Below are 15873 nucleotides of genomic sequence, written 5' to 3'. Positions count from 1 at the left end.
TGCGTGTTGAAGTCTTTGACATACCATGTAAAACATGGTGGATTCCATGATGAGGATGATGAGGAGAAGAGAAAGTGAGAGAATCAGAATCTTGAATGTAGAAGAATGAATCTTGAATTATCTTTGAAATAGAATGTATTGATCTTTCTCTTCATAGTTTGGCAACTTTTCAGAGCACACCTCACAAACATTCATGTAGTTATAACCACGTTCTTCACGAATCTTTTTCAGCTCTGGATCAGACCTCTTTATCCAGAACCTCAAAAATTAGAAAATCAAATTCTTCCACATTGAGAATCCCTTGTTGACCATGTCTGTGAAGGAGTCCAAGCATCATTTTTAAGCCACATTTGAATCTTGCTATTATGCTTCTTGGGCAATTTGTTTTCCACGTATGAACATACTTCTCTTGTAAGCTCTAGTGCTTCACATCAAGAATTGTTGATGATATGAAACCATCATGGATATCTTCTGGAAGAAGGCAGGGGAACTTATGTTTTGGGGAGGAAAGAAATAAGGTACAGTTCCAAGAATTGCACCTTGTAGCCAGTTGAGATGGAAGTTTTTTTTTCCATTGAAATATTGAAAATCAAAATTACATTGAATGTTTTATATAAATGATAGAAAAACTAACTATCATAACCAAACTAACTAACCACTCACCTATTTTGACAATCCCAAGACCCAAAACAGATGCACAAGATGGAGAAAGAAGATGATGAAATGGAAGAATAGAAGTGTGGAGGCCATGAAAGGGATAATTATCGCTCTGATACCATGTTAAAATGGTAGGAGGCATGCTTGAATCTTCTTGATAAAACAAGAAAGATGAAAAGGAGAATATTATTCATCGAGTATTGAAATAGATTGAATGAATTGAATTACAAGGAATATGAGAATCACCATTTATATACTAACTAGTTAATCGATTAATTAAACTCTTAATTGATTAACGAAAACAATATTACAACTAACAAACCGAAATCAACTAGCAACTTTAACATAATATAATAACAATCAAGTCTTAATTTCATTAAGTTACTAGTTGAAGTCAACTACATGAATCGAACGACTAAACCTCACTAGTTGATTACTAGCTTCCTTCACTATCACTTTGCTTTGAAATGTCAATTAAGGGTTCGGCCACACAAGTCCCAGACGAATGATATTGATATAAAAATTGAAAAATAATAAACATTAATTTTTTTAATTAATATGATATGTTTTCATTGGTCTGAGATATAATTTGGGATACTCTTTGATACATCAAATTCTTGTCCACCAAAAAAACATAGCTATAAATTAGGATGCCACCTCATCCAGGTCACATTCCAATTTCCACATGCCATTAAGACCAATAGCTTTAGACTACTATAACACTAACTAATATTTGCTGTCTCAGTCCAATTTCCACATGCATTAAGACCAATCGCTTTAGATTACTATAACACTTTAACTAATATTTGCTGCACCAATTCATGACTAATTATGGCCCATGTAGTGACAACTTTTGTTAGACTAAGTTGATTATATAAGAAGCAAAATCTTATCAGGCCCACAGGAAAAGTTGTACGCTCCTAGATTATTAGTGATCAAAACTTTTACCAAATCTCTATGTTTATCCCATTTTGTGGCTAATTAACCTCAACACAAAATTGTAGACGATGAGTAATATTTAATAACACACTAAACCCCACAAAATAGTACAGCCTGAATTGATAATTGTTGTAGGGTTCTGAAGCTTCTAGTCTAAGATAATGGTAGAGCCATATCGCCCTTTATACTTTGTTGTGTGTATCATATTGAAGTTCAATAATCATTTACTAGCTATATAGGATATGTTAATGCACATATAACTAATCTTTAGTTATTTTTCATTACACATTCACAAGCTATAAAAAATGTGATACTATAATTGCATGTAATGATAAGGAGAATTGAGTGATAATAAATTGCATTAAAACTAATTGAGAACCAATAACGTTTAAGACCAGTGTTATTAAACTCGGATCGGTCATCGACTCGGTCAGACTATCGGGTTAATGAGTCACTGGTCGGACCGGTGAGTCATTGGTTGAACCGGTTGACTCGATATTCATCAATAAATTTCAAATAATATTAATACCTAATATAATATTGTAAAGAATATTTGTCATAAAGGTAACCTTTACATAAAAATTCATTACCAATTATCAAACATTTCAATAGTAAAATAATAAAGATGCAATAATTTTAAGTTTTTCATCATATCCAAGGAGACAAAGTTGCTTCCAAGTTAGGCATCCCTTCTTCAACAAATAAATCAGAATCTTCTACAGCATTACTTTCATTTTGATTCGAATTTTTCATGGTATTGTCTTGTCTATCATCATCATCATCATCCAAATTTAATTGAACTGTAACAAAAACAACATTTTAATATAATATAGCAATTAATGTTAACATAAAGTGATATCAAATATGTACCCAAATAAAGTGATATCAAATAATAAATCATAATTCATAATCATAATATAATCAAGGTACATATCATTATCATCATAAATTGGTTCAATTGTCATATTAGCAAGATCATTACGCAATGCCTCAACCTCCTCAATGGTTAAGAAAGGTGGTGACTCCTCCATTACCCAATTAGGGTATTAGTTATAGCCCAAAACGACGTTGTTTTGGGCTTTTTTCTCTTAAAAATATACCTCACAAAACGACGTCGTTTTGAGATTAGCGGTTTTTTTTAAATAAAGGTGACTCGCCGGTTCAACCAAGAACCGACCGAGTCACCGGTTTTTATATAACCCGACCGAGTCAAGCTGGTTCTTCCCAGTTCATGTGCATAAACGATATGATATGTGGCTCGGACCGGTTTGGAGGCCGGTTCCCGGTTCAACCGGTTGAACTGGCCGGTCCGAGCCAGTTTTTACAACTATGTTTAAGACAATTGAGCCCCTCTACATGTTCAAAGGTCAAATTTGACATCATTTTGGTCCAATTGTTGGTGGGACCGTTTGATGATATGCTCCTTTCTTGCTTAATAATAATAGAGTATAATATTGACCACTAACAGTTTAAAGAATTATGTATAATCAGTGTATCACTCACCCTTTATTTTAATTTTTTTTTTAAAAGTCAAACATAATTAAAAATGAATGATAAATAATGAAGTGACAATGTAAAAATTTATACACAGTCAGTATATCCATCTTTTTCTCAGAATAATATGCGCTGCTTCTATATCAGCATCTCAACCTTTGTTTTGTAGCACTTGAGCAGTGCTATGCAGTAAATGTCTATAGCCCTGAAAACGAGATATTATATTCTTAGGAGAAGCAAATGCATAACTTTTACTTGTTTTTAGTAGTAAAATTGAGATTTCATTGTAATCCAAAAAATATATGTGTAATTTTAAATTACATTTCTGTTTACCTTTTGAAATATTTACCCCTCCATTAATGGAGAGAATCCTAACTTCCTACTAAGTATAAGGATGGGTACTTCAAAACTAATGACTTCTAAATCAATTGACCCACATTGAGTACATAATTGATGATTTGTGATTATTAATTTCAGAAAGAAATTTATATACTAACATTATAAGAGTTTTATACTTTATTAGTTTATTATTTATCATTTAATTTCAATCATCATTGATTATTCAAAACATAATACAAATAAATGGTAGGTTATATATTTACTATGTATAAATTTTTATACTAAATAAAATTTAAATTTAATTGACTTACCGGATAAGCTTGGATATACTCATGTGGATCATTTCAAGACTCATGATATACTTTTGAGTTTTTTGCACTAGGTTAGGCATTACGTGAGTTTGGAATCAAAACCATGGTTTCAAAAGAAATGAAAAATTGTTCATGTTTCTTTAGACCCAAATAAACAAAAATCAATCTGTAAACTAGGGATGGCAAAAGGGTGAGCACGGGTGGTGTTTTTTCATGCACAAACCTACAACATTTGTGAGTACCCATGTGGGCAGCGGATATTTGCAGATACCCAACCAGTTTTTAGTTTTAGTTATATATATATATAATTTTTAATAATCAATATGTAAAAATAAATATTATATAAATAATATGACATTTATATGACAAATTTATGATCATAGTCAAATGTGTATAATTTATTATGAAATAATAATAAAATATATGATATATAATTTTAAGATAATAATAAATATATATATAAAAAATTAACTAAAAACTAAATATATAAATTTGCAGGTACTCACAGGGCGAGTATCACAAAATCCACTCTCACCTATAAGTTATTATTATGGGTATTCCCACAGAAGCTTATGGGTCGTGATTATTTTTTGCCATCTCTACTGTAAACCGTATGTAAAACACACCTTATGTCATTTTGACTTAAAACTTGTCCTTTCCTTTTTTCTCTTAAACATTAACTCAGTAAATATATAATCATATCTCAACTTATCTTTTGAAATTAATCTCTCGTCTTGAGATATTTGTATAATGTGACAACATTTTGCTCATTTATACTTTATTTATATTTGTTTTGAATTTATATTCCCTAACCCTTATTTTTTAGAAAATGACAAAGTCAACACCCGTATCAGTGCAAGATAGCATGAATAAATAATATTAGTGTCTCATTTCAGATCGTGGCAAACATACTTAGAGAACATGGAAAATAAATTTTACTTTTTATATTGTCTTTGCTTGCACCGTAAATGATTTTATTTTGTTGCGACGGCAAATAAATAATTCAGAATGTGGATGAGGAATTGGATTAGAGCCAATACTGATAAGAGAAGCCGACTTAAGCAGTGTGACACAAATATGGAACAAGACTTGAGGGATCGCCGAGTCACATCAAACGTACTCAAAGATAAGAAAGTGACTTAATATGCATTAAATAAACTTCTGAAATCTCAGACATAACTTATCTGAAAATGATGCCATCTCAGACATAACTTATCTGAAAGTGTCTTTTATTTTTCAATTCTACCTTGTTTTTTTTTATTTCAATTCTACCCTTGTTTGTTATTTTTTAATTTCAATTCAATTGTGTGCATAATTTGAATTCTTAAAACCAAGAGATTTGGAACCTTAAATTTGTGGTTAGGAAAGGAAAATGAAAGATAAGAAAAAAAGAAAGAAAGCAAGTTGAAGGAATAAAAAGAAGTAAAAATCAGATTAAAAAATTAATTGTTTAGTTTAAAAGAAAAATGAAGAAAAAAATTATAATTTTCTCTCCTTGTGAAAATTGTGAGAGGAAAAGATAAGTATATTTGCAAAATTATATAAACTAATTTAAAATTGAGGGTTTAGATATAATTGTATGATTGAACATGTATATACTTACAACTAATAGTCTTAGATTATTATTGCGTCATCTACGATTCATGTTTTATCATTATTAACTATTCAAAAATATTAATACAAATAAATGGTGAATAATATACCAACTTTATATAAATCTTTACACCGATTGATAGAAATTACACTCTAATTTTAATGAGTATAATATGACCATTTAATTAAAGTGATATTTTCCATATGTCATGCATTATATGTATATAAATTTCATTTCACAATTTTAACCTACAAATTATTTATCAAACAGGTCATAAAGAGAAAGTTCTCTAGGGAAAAGGGTAAAAAAAGAACAACAAAAATAAAATGAAATCAAATCAAAGTACAAACAAATCTCATGGGCTCACCACATAGCTGATGGTAAGCATATTTACAGAAATTCTTCCTACCCTCTCTAAAAAGTAAAGCACTCGTCCAAATCTTCATAAAACATAACTACCATCTTAACAAACATTCATTCTCTGTCTGAAACTCTATAAAGCCTTATTCTTCATTCTATAGTTCTTTGCTCAACTTCAAAACTGGCACGAAGTGCCAAGCCTTTGCCTCTGCCTCTGACCTAAAGTTATGGATTTCCTCTTAGCGAAAGCCGGATACAACAACTCTTGAAACTTCTCCAGAAACATTGTCCATTCATCCTCGGTCATATCTACAAGCTTCACAAAACCAATGCTTGCAGGAAGTTGCTCATTTGCACTCCTATGACCAGATAATGCACTCGCAAAATAACCATTATCCGCTTTTCCAGTTGAATATTTTTTTGGTACATTTCCACTTGAATATTTATGGTGATTCAGGTTTTTCTCACCTAACATGGTATTTTTCAATGACACGGAAAGTTTTGAAATAGTTGGGGTTTTCTCTTGCATCGGAGAAGTAACAAACCCTTGAGGAGAATCCTCGTCACCTTCCTCTCCTCCCTCCTCAATGGACTCATCCAATTTGCAAAGTGGGCTTCTAGCAAACCCATTCCCAAATACAGCATGAAAATGTGCTTTGGTTAGAGGATCTTCCATTGTCGTCTTCAGAGTTAAATCATACCCAGCTTCATCATAGTCAATATCAAACAGGAATTCATCATCACCCAACTCAGTCCTAGGAGACAGTTCCTCCCGCTCTGCTAACATCTTCCTCGCCTCCAAACAAACGACCTCAAGTTCACTAGGTTCCTCCTCACCTCTGCGGAACTCCCTAGTCATCATCTCACCAATTTCAGCAAGGCATAGACCAAAAGCAACAGCCTCCTTGAGGAAAATGGTGCAGAGTACAAGGACTCTGAGACAACCCTCTCGAATCATGGGCAGTTCTCTCCTTAGCATGTCACAATCTCGAGCAGGGTCAAAATTACCAATGTAAGCAAGCTCATCCTCAGAGAATGGTATTGAAGCCTGAGGCCAATGAATCCACTCAAAGTATGGGTCCTCCAAAGATTCTGGCAGACAAAGTCCATGATCAATAGGAATTAACTCCACCTGACCAAAAGTCCCATTACCATCAAGTTTTTTAACCAATAAGTTTCCAGCATGTCTATCTGTGTTAAGAATCCTAATGTCTAATATCCCTATACGATGCACAGAAGCAACTGGGAAGCTTGATGTCCCATGATCACTTGCATCAAAATCATGAGGTATGAATTGCTGAAGAGATGCAATCTTACTAACTAGCTTCTTCCTCAAGAAGTTGTTTCCATTAACACCATCATTGACATTGAAGATAGAGTGAGTAATCTTCACTAAGGCAGTAGGAGGCACATTTGCAAAATGATCATAATCAAGAAGATAAGCAGCAACCTCCCTGAACCCTGTTTCCCCGACCCGAACTGAGCGCTTCAAGCCTGGTTGTCCAAGAGCTTTACCAACAAAGCCTTTCGGATTGTTTGGGGCAAAAGGCTCCTCATCTGTTGGTTTCACAAGTGCAACATTCTCACCAATGATGTTCCTGAAATAGTACGCACCTCCAAGCCCACTATGAACAGGTGTTGGATCTATACCCATCTTAATTGCCTTCTTAATGTCATTGACTATATCATTCATTCTATCAAGGTGACTTGACTGCCCTAATATCTCAATAGGACCACTCTTGTCCTTATGTTGGAGATCCCTTCCGGTGGGCGACAAGCATGGAGTGGATGAGCTCCTGTGCATGAGATTCCTAGTAAGAAGAAGAGAATCATTCCGAATATCGCTGAGATCATTTTTCAAGACAATATCCCCAAAAGTCAAAGAGCTCTCTTCTGTTGATACATTAAGGGCAACCTGCAGCCTCCTCTTCACAGTATGTGCATTGTCAGTGTGATCCAATTCCATACCCAGGACACAACCCCTATCAGTTTGCACAAAAACACGTCTCCTTGTCATAGCCACAACCATCTGGGTTTGAACAGAGCTCTCTATCTTATGAGACATGGACCACCAACAGAAGACAACAGATGTGGCAATGGTAGAAAGCTCCTTCTTTCCTTCCCACCACAGCAGGTGCCAAATTCCAGAACCAACGGGGATTGTGCAAGGCTGATGTCTTGCACCCCAACAATCATTAATCAATCAGAACAACAGCACAATGAACTATCCAATCTCACTAGTAATGATCCAGAAATGGAGATCGAAGCGACGATTTTCTACATCAAGAAGGTCATCATGTCCGGATGACAGAATAATAAAATCTGCAAAAATATGAAAATTCAATCAAAACTCAAAGCACACAACATATCACTGTCAGTGCCACATACAAATCAAACAATAAGAATAAAACACAAAGATCCTAACACAGAAAAGTGTCTAAGTTCAATGAATCAAGAGTAACAATAAAAGAAAAACACATGAAACCGTTACTTAGATATGAATAAAGATTCAATTTCTAACACTTGGTCATATCACTAAAATCCATTTCTTTCAGAATCAATGATTCATATCACTAAAATCATTCATAAAAAACCACAACTTTTGAGAAACCGCCAAAAATATTAAATCGATTAAATTACAAAAGTAATCTTTAAAAAACAAAAGTTTCAATACAAATAAATAATCTTTAAAAAAAACACTATTGATAATAGCACAAAAAATGACTCGATATAAAAAATGCATATACCTTAATAGCACAAAAAATGACTCGATATAAAAAGTGCATACACCTTAATAGCACAAAAAATGACTCGATATAAAAAATGCAAATACCTTAAATCAAAATGGGCAAAGTTAAACGACGTCGTTGAGTCTGCAAAAACCCACAACGAAGAGAGAAAATTTTGATTTATCTTCGAATTGGGACCAACCACAATGCAAGATCTGAATGGAAAAAACAAACAACTGCGAATTAATTCATCTGAAGTGGCCAGAGTCCGAAAACGAACCGTACGAAAAGAAAAAAAACGGATTGAAACTCGTCCGAGTTAACTCGGAGGGTTTCTAGTTGAAGTAACAACCCACAGAGTCTCTCTCTCTCTGTTTCTCTCTCTCTCTGTGTCTCTGTATTTGTTCTGTTTCTCTCTCTCTGTTCTCTCGCGCTGAATGTTCTTTAACCCGATCCGTGTAACATGGTTAACGAACTAACCATGGTTAGTTTTCTCTCCCTTTTCTATAATAGAGAGACTACGTGCAGAATTTTGTCAGCACATTAAAAGTTTAATTTTGATTGAAATTTAATAATAAATTATAGGATTTAATATGTATACATTGACAGTGTAAGTGATTTTTACACAGTCAGTAAATCTCCACCATTCATTTGTTTGCTAGTATTGACTTTTGTGTAAAGTATTACAAATCAACGATTGATGATATGCTGATAGTGTAAAAACTTTACACTCTCAGTGCATAGATTTTAAACTCTAAATGATAACACCAACCAGCATAATATACTTGTATCTAAATGTGATGTGTTATATGTGTTTTCATGCAAGTTTTTATCTATCTATATATCATAGCGGAGTGGAAGGGCCTAGAGTAATCAGGACCGTTGAATCGGGAATATCTGAGCCGTGGGATTAAATGCGGGTTTAGGGGGTGGTGACGTGGAGATAAGGGATTAGTTGATGACGAGGCATGGGGTCACCATCAACTATTATCGTTGTTGGCGAATAACAAGGTGGGTTTTTGCCATTTTTAAAATGAGGAATACAAAAAAAGAAAATAGTTAGTACTAAAAAAAATAAGAAAGGAGAAAATGATGTATTGAAAATATATGAGTTTACATCATTCATCATTTATATTTAATTATTTTTTATTCTTTAAAAAAAATAATTTAATAAATAATAAATAATATAATTATTGTGTTTAAATATTCACATTAATAATAAATAAATGTTAGCATATAAATTCTTACCTAAATAAATCAATTTTTATTTAATATTTTTTTACTTCTTCATCACAAAGTATTGTGTAGGATAAGTTATATTTGAAAATAAAATATAAAAGCTATTATAAATTTAATACTCGGAATTATTTTCATACATTGGACATAAATTTGAAACAATAATCATTATGAAATCATATATAAATTACTTAAAATAATTTTTAAATTAAAATCAAAATTGGACAACTTGGTACACACAATATATTCAATTTAAAATTATTTACTCAATATTTATTATTATTGTGAGAATTTTGAGATTTTTTTCTATAAGAATATAGCATTATCCTTATTTATTTACAACATAAATGACCCAATATATTTAATTATTATTTTTCATTTGTTAATTTTTTTTGTACTAATAAAGTATCTCCTCACCCTTTTGAGTAAGAAACTAATTCATTTTGGGGTGTGGTTGTCTCTTCAACAAATGTCGCTCCAGAAATCGAATTTTTGATATTTTGGTCGTCCTGATGATCTGGTAGGGTCTTACACCATTAGACGAACGTATTGTTGGTTTTTTCATTTGTTAATTACATAAATAAGAAATTATTCCATACATGGAAAATTTTGATTCTTTAACAAATATTTTTGTAACCGAAAAGAAAACGAATTGATATTCGGTTCTATTTCTGTTTATAAAACAAGTATATTATTAACACATTTTTATTATTATTCATTTGACTAACTCGTGCAAGTAAAATTAATATTTTGGCATTGGTGGGCTTAATTAATTTTTAGTTTTTCAAAGTGGACTGAAGCAAAATTTGATTATAATACTTTTGAATTATATTTTTATTTATTATGGTGAGTTTTTGATGTTGTGGTAGATTATTGCTTAATAAACATAAGATTATAAATTCAAATCATAGAAGTAATCACTTTGTTTGAGGCAGCAAGATTAGTACATCTAATTTTTCCAAATCTCACTAAAATATTTGTGGGATCCTTTAGATAGACTAAAATCCACCTTCTCCTTTTTTCTTGGATATAAAAATCTGGCTATTTATCTTTTTACCTTGAATATAAAATTGTTAATTAATATGATCAAAAATTAAAATTTTAAATACTATATAATTTGGTATTACATCAAATATAAATATTGATTAGAATATTCTGTATTAAATAACAATCTTCACAATATTTGAGGTTTAAAATGTCACTGAAAAAAGAAATAAAATCAACAAGAATAAAAATATTCGCCTCCACAATAATAATACTCCAAAACTAAAGTATAAGAGGGAACCAAAATATGCGTGGATTCATTTTTTCCCACGACACAAATATTTAACTCCAACAACAAATTATAATTTTCTATTTGAAGTGAGATCTGAACAAACTATTATAACTATTTTGAACATTGTTTGTCCAACCGTAATAATGAAAGAATGTGTACGACTATTATTCTTTGTGATTTTAGTTTTGCATCAGACCATCACCAACTACAATGATTGCATATGTAAAAGCAAAACACATGGAAGGACCTAAAATTTCATTAGATATTGACCAAGCTGAATATATTTTCAATGATCCTTTAGGTATGCACATTTGTCAGATGTCATAACTTTCAAGATTAGAAGGTGAATGTATATCCTTTCCCACATACTTGTCATGGAGATTATTAGAATGATAGAGTCATGCACAATCTTGATAAAGCGAGAAAGAAAGAATGAGAAAATTATTCATTAAATGATTATTGAATTGATTGAATGAGTTGAAATGAGTTATAATGAAAGTCTTTTATAAAAGGAAGAAGAAGAAGAAAAACTAACTAACCTTTATTTTACTCTTAGAAACTAATAACTTGCTATAATCAACCCAACAATACAGTCTCACATATCACATATATACCATTATTTACATTGATACAATTTGAACAGCCCCTCAAACTGGAGAGTGAAAATTCTAAACTCTCAGTTTGGACTTGATATGAAGCAATAATAACGCTTAACCACTCATGGTAGAAGCTATATCATTAAACGTTAACCACCCATGGTAGAAGTTATATCATCAAACGCTTAACAATCTATGACAGAAGTTACATCTTTGCTTAACCACCATGGACAGAAGCTAACTATCCAATGTTTAACCATTCATGACAGAAGTTATATCTGAGTTTAACCATCATGAACAAAAGCGAACCAACCATTGACGAGGAAGAAAAGAGATAATAGGGGGAATGATAAAGAATCAGAAAAGAATGTAAAGGTTATTATAATTTGAATAATATGGATTCTTGTGTTGAAAATCAGAAGAGTGCGTGATGTTTTTACAATCATAGGAAAGACTAGACACATTCAGCTTGGATGACTTGGAAGTTGCAGCATGATATGAATTCATACTTTCATTATGGTCTTCACTTCAAATATGAAAAAGTAGCCTTCATGCAAGAAAATGACTTATCTTCATCACTACTTATCTGAAACTTCTTCCTCACAAAGTTGAAAGGAGATAGTAGAATAACTTGGAGTAAATCATTAACCAGAAAAGACCAAGTCATACCAAACTGGAAAAAAAAAACAATTGGTGCAAGAACGCCCATTTTCTTCTTCAAGAATAGCATTGAACTCCAAGATCAGAATGTACGTCTTTATTTGCTCGAATTACCATCAGAATGAAGTTTGATGCAAATGACCATGAAATATTTGATCATTTTTGAAGCAAAAGTGCTCTCTTTGTGGGATGTTGGGTAATGATCCATATCCACGTGAAACCAATAATTGCATCACAAGCTATTGAAACTATAAGTAGAAGGTACCATTTCAGAGGGTGGAGAAGGCCTAGCATATTATGTGAGGAAAAGAAAGGTTGATGGAAAAAAAGAAAAAGATGGAAAGGATAAACGAAAGCTCATAATTATTGCTCTGATACCATATTAGAATGATAGAGCCATGCACAATCTTGATAAAGCAAGAAAGAAAACATGAGAAAATCATTCATCGAATGATTATTGAATTGATAGAATGAGTTGAAATGAGTTATAATGAAAACCTTTTATAAAAAGAAGAAGAAGAAAAACTAACTAACCTAACTAACCTCTATTACTCTTAGAAACTAATAACTTGCTATAACCAATACAATCTCCCATATCACATATATACTATTATTTACATTAATACAATATATTTCAACAGAGATTAGGCTTAGTTAGTGCAATATGACTGTCCATGAATAATAATTACTGGTTAAAGTATCTGAATTTAGCTTAAAGTTATTAGTTTGATTGGTTTTATTAATCCTTATGTATAAGGATCACAAATGTTATGAAAATAAGTCCCATATCGTCTATCTTATTATCTAAAAAATTGTTTAAATATTTGTTGGACTATTCCTCTCATTGTCAATTGTTTTTAAGATAAAACCTTAACATGATATTAGAGTTAGAGTCCAATTTCTTTTCGATTGTCATGCGAAAAAATGCCCTATGGTCATAGGTCAAAGATAATCATTCGTCTGGTCCATCAGACATTTGCGGAGGGCGTATGTTGGGAAGCAAGTTTCACAACGTCCACCGTTAATTGATTTTGAGATAAAACCTTAACATGATATCAGAACTAAAACCCAATTTCTTTCTGATTTTCTGATTGTCATTGGCAAAGAAAACATCATCTAGTCATGGGTCAAATGTAACCCTTTGTTTGGTCCAATAGGCTTATATAGAAGGGGTATATTAGGAAGTAAATCTCATATCACCCACATCATTTTCTCAAGAATTATTTAAATACTTATTGAATCATTTCTGTTTTATTCATTTGGTTTTGAAATAAAATGTTCATAACATATACTCTCTTACTCTCTCCTCCGGTGACATTCTTGTCATTAGTTGAAGATTCCACTAAGCTCAAACAATATTGTCTTTCATATAAAACAAATGTGATTTAGGCAAAGTAGTAATTATATATTTTTAATAGTAGCCTAGTGATTATTTTAATCATGAAAAATTATATTCAACCAAGATTTATTGTAGGCACGATATTGAGCAGGTTGGAGGGACTTTTGTTAATCCCAACTTTACCTTCATCAAGATCAAGGTAAGTTTGGATGCGAGTTTAAGGAAAAGTGAAAAAATAATTACATCTTTCCATAACATGGAGGAACAATATATTATATAGTATATTACTAACGGGACAAAATTGTTCTTACATTTAAAAAATAAATAAATACTGTCCTCCTTATCTGCTTTTTACGTTTTATTTTATACAATTGTGTTTGATTTTATTAGAGTGTTTATCTATATTATAATATTATACTATGTATATAGATAAAATTTCGGATACTTTGTATGTATAGCTAAACATGCATGAATCAATTAAATAAAAGGATATATGAAACAATTTAATTGTTTATGTATGGCATACAGAAACTATAAATCTATTGCTTCCAATACAAAACCTATGATGAGGTATATATGGAAATGTGCCTTATATCAAAATTGGGTATATATTTGATTTTTAATTTTTTTTTCATATAAACAAGTCGATATTCCGTTTTGTTAACTGTATTTTTGAAGTTCAATAGAAGGGCATCATTAAAGCTTCCATGCAACTTAGAAATGGTTTTACCCTACTGTTGGGTGATGATGATCATTATTTCTTGTATGATAATTAGATGGGTATGGGTAAGTTCTGTCACATGATGAATTTTGTGAATATTTTTTACACTCAATTATGTGAAGGACATTTTGAAAGACCTTTCTTGGAATTTTGGTATAGTATCCTAACCATATCAATGACCTCATTCTTATCATTCTGATGTCGTTTTCTCCTCATAATTCTGGAGGTTGAACTTTGGATAATAACGGTCTCGACATGTTACATTGTTAATTTGGGTCATTGGAGTTGGTTGAGAATTCTTGTCCCTGAAAAAGTTAAGTTTCTTTTATGGTTTTTTGTTCATAATTCTTTGTCTACTAATTCTCTTTGTTTCAGGAGGAAAATATATAAGACACTCATTTGTGGTGTGAATTGTTTGGGAGAACTCTTCCCTTTTGTGGTGTGAATTGTTTGAGGTTCACTGGTCAATCTTTCTAGTCTAATCAGTTCATTTTATCTTGGATGACTACTCATGCTAGAAGCTCCAATGAATATCTCTTTTTAGGAGGCATCTTGTGGGCTTGGTGTTGGATGAATCATATTATCTTTGGAATGTGACTTGGGACATCTCCTATGTCTCTTGGAATGTCCACCATGATTTCAAGGACTAGAGTACTATTGACCCTCTATTGATCGAAGTCTCTCTAGTGAGTATTCATTAATATCATCTAGAAGTTGGAAGTGTGAAACTTAATGTGGATGGTAGTTACAGACTGCGACAAATTATGGGTGGAGGAGGTGCTATCCATAATCATAATGACATTTGGTTATTCGGGGTCACTAGGAACTTTGGAATACGATCCTCTATTCAAGTTCAGCTTATGGCCATTAATCGTAGGCTCGAGTTGGCTTTCATTTTCAGTCATCGTCAAATTACTTTGGATTCCAATTGGTTGGAAGCTATCCATGTCATTACCGACAAGCTGTAGATCAACTTGAACCCTATTGTTCCTGTTCTTCACAACATCTGTGATATGCTTAGAAGAAATTGGGATATTCATATACATTATATCTAGAGAGAAGGTAATATGGTAGAAGATTACATGGCTAAATTGAGTTTGTGACTCTTAAAGGACTTCAGAATCTGGGACTCAACTCACAGAAGCATTATCCATCTTGCATATGGATCTTTCTCCTCTACTTTAGTTTTGTTGTTTTTCTCTTCCGATTTACCAAGAAACTGTATTTTTTATTTAAATAATTTGAAGTATTTTAAAATAAATTATTAAGATAATTTATTGTTAAAAACACCTTTTTTATTTAAACATGATTTTGAAAAGAATTTTTATTGTTCCTTATGATAATTTCATACAAAAATCGTTTTTGCAATATTACCTTCTCTCTATAAACTAATTTTTATTGTTATTTAGATTACGCTTTAGTTTTAGTTTATAAAATGTGGGATTATAAAATGTGAGATTATAATCTGATTAATCTATTAAGATTATAATCTGTTTATGTTTGGGTACCTTAGCTGAAAATTGAATATAAACTAATCTGTTTTGTTTGAGTAAGGTAGAAATATTGTTTTTTACATAGTAAATTATAGAAAAATGTATGAGGTTAATTGTTTATGTGATGAT

General features: G+C 31.7%; 1 protein-coding gene across 1 annotated transcript; it reads right to left on the bottom strand.

Moving 5' to 3' along the window:
• Positions 1-5546: 5546 nt before the first annotated feature.
• On the bottom strand, positions 5547-8867 carry LOC109339303 (phosphatidylinositol 4-kinase gamma 5-like). The gene is made up of 2 exons (XM_019576717.1): positions 8528-8867; positions 5547-8016 (listed from the first exon to the last, which is right to left on the bottom strand). Exon 2 carries the CDS (start codon positions 7757-7759, stop codon positions 5870-5872), a length of 1890 nt encoding a protein of 629 aa, XP_019432262.1. The 5' UTR covers positions 7760-8016; positions 8528-8867; the 3' UTR covers positions 5547-5869.
• Positions 8868-15873: the final 7006 nt, after the last annotated feature.

The sequence above is a fragment of the Lupinus angustifolius genome, unplaced genomic scaffold (assembly GCF_001865875.1).
Source record: "Lupinus angustifolius cultivar Tanjil unplaced genomic scaffold, LupAngTanjil_v1.0 Scaffold_66_26, whole genome shotgun sequence".
Taxonomy (NCBI): Eukaryota; Viridiplantae; Streptophyta; class Magnoliopsida; order Fabales; family Fabaceae; genus Lupinus; species Lupinus angustifolius.
The sequence above is the reverse complement of the archived record's forward strand: the minus strand, read 5'-3'. Positions and strand labels throughout refer to the sequence as shown.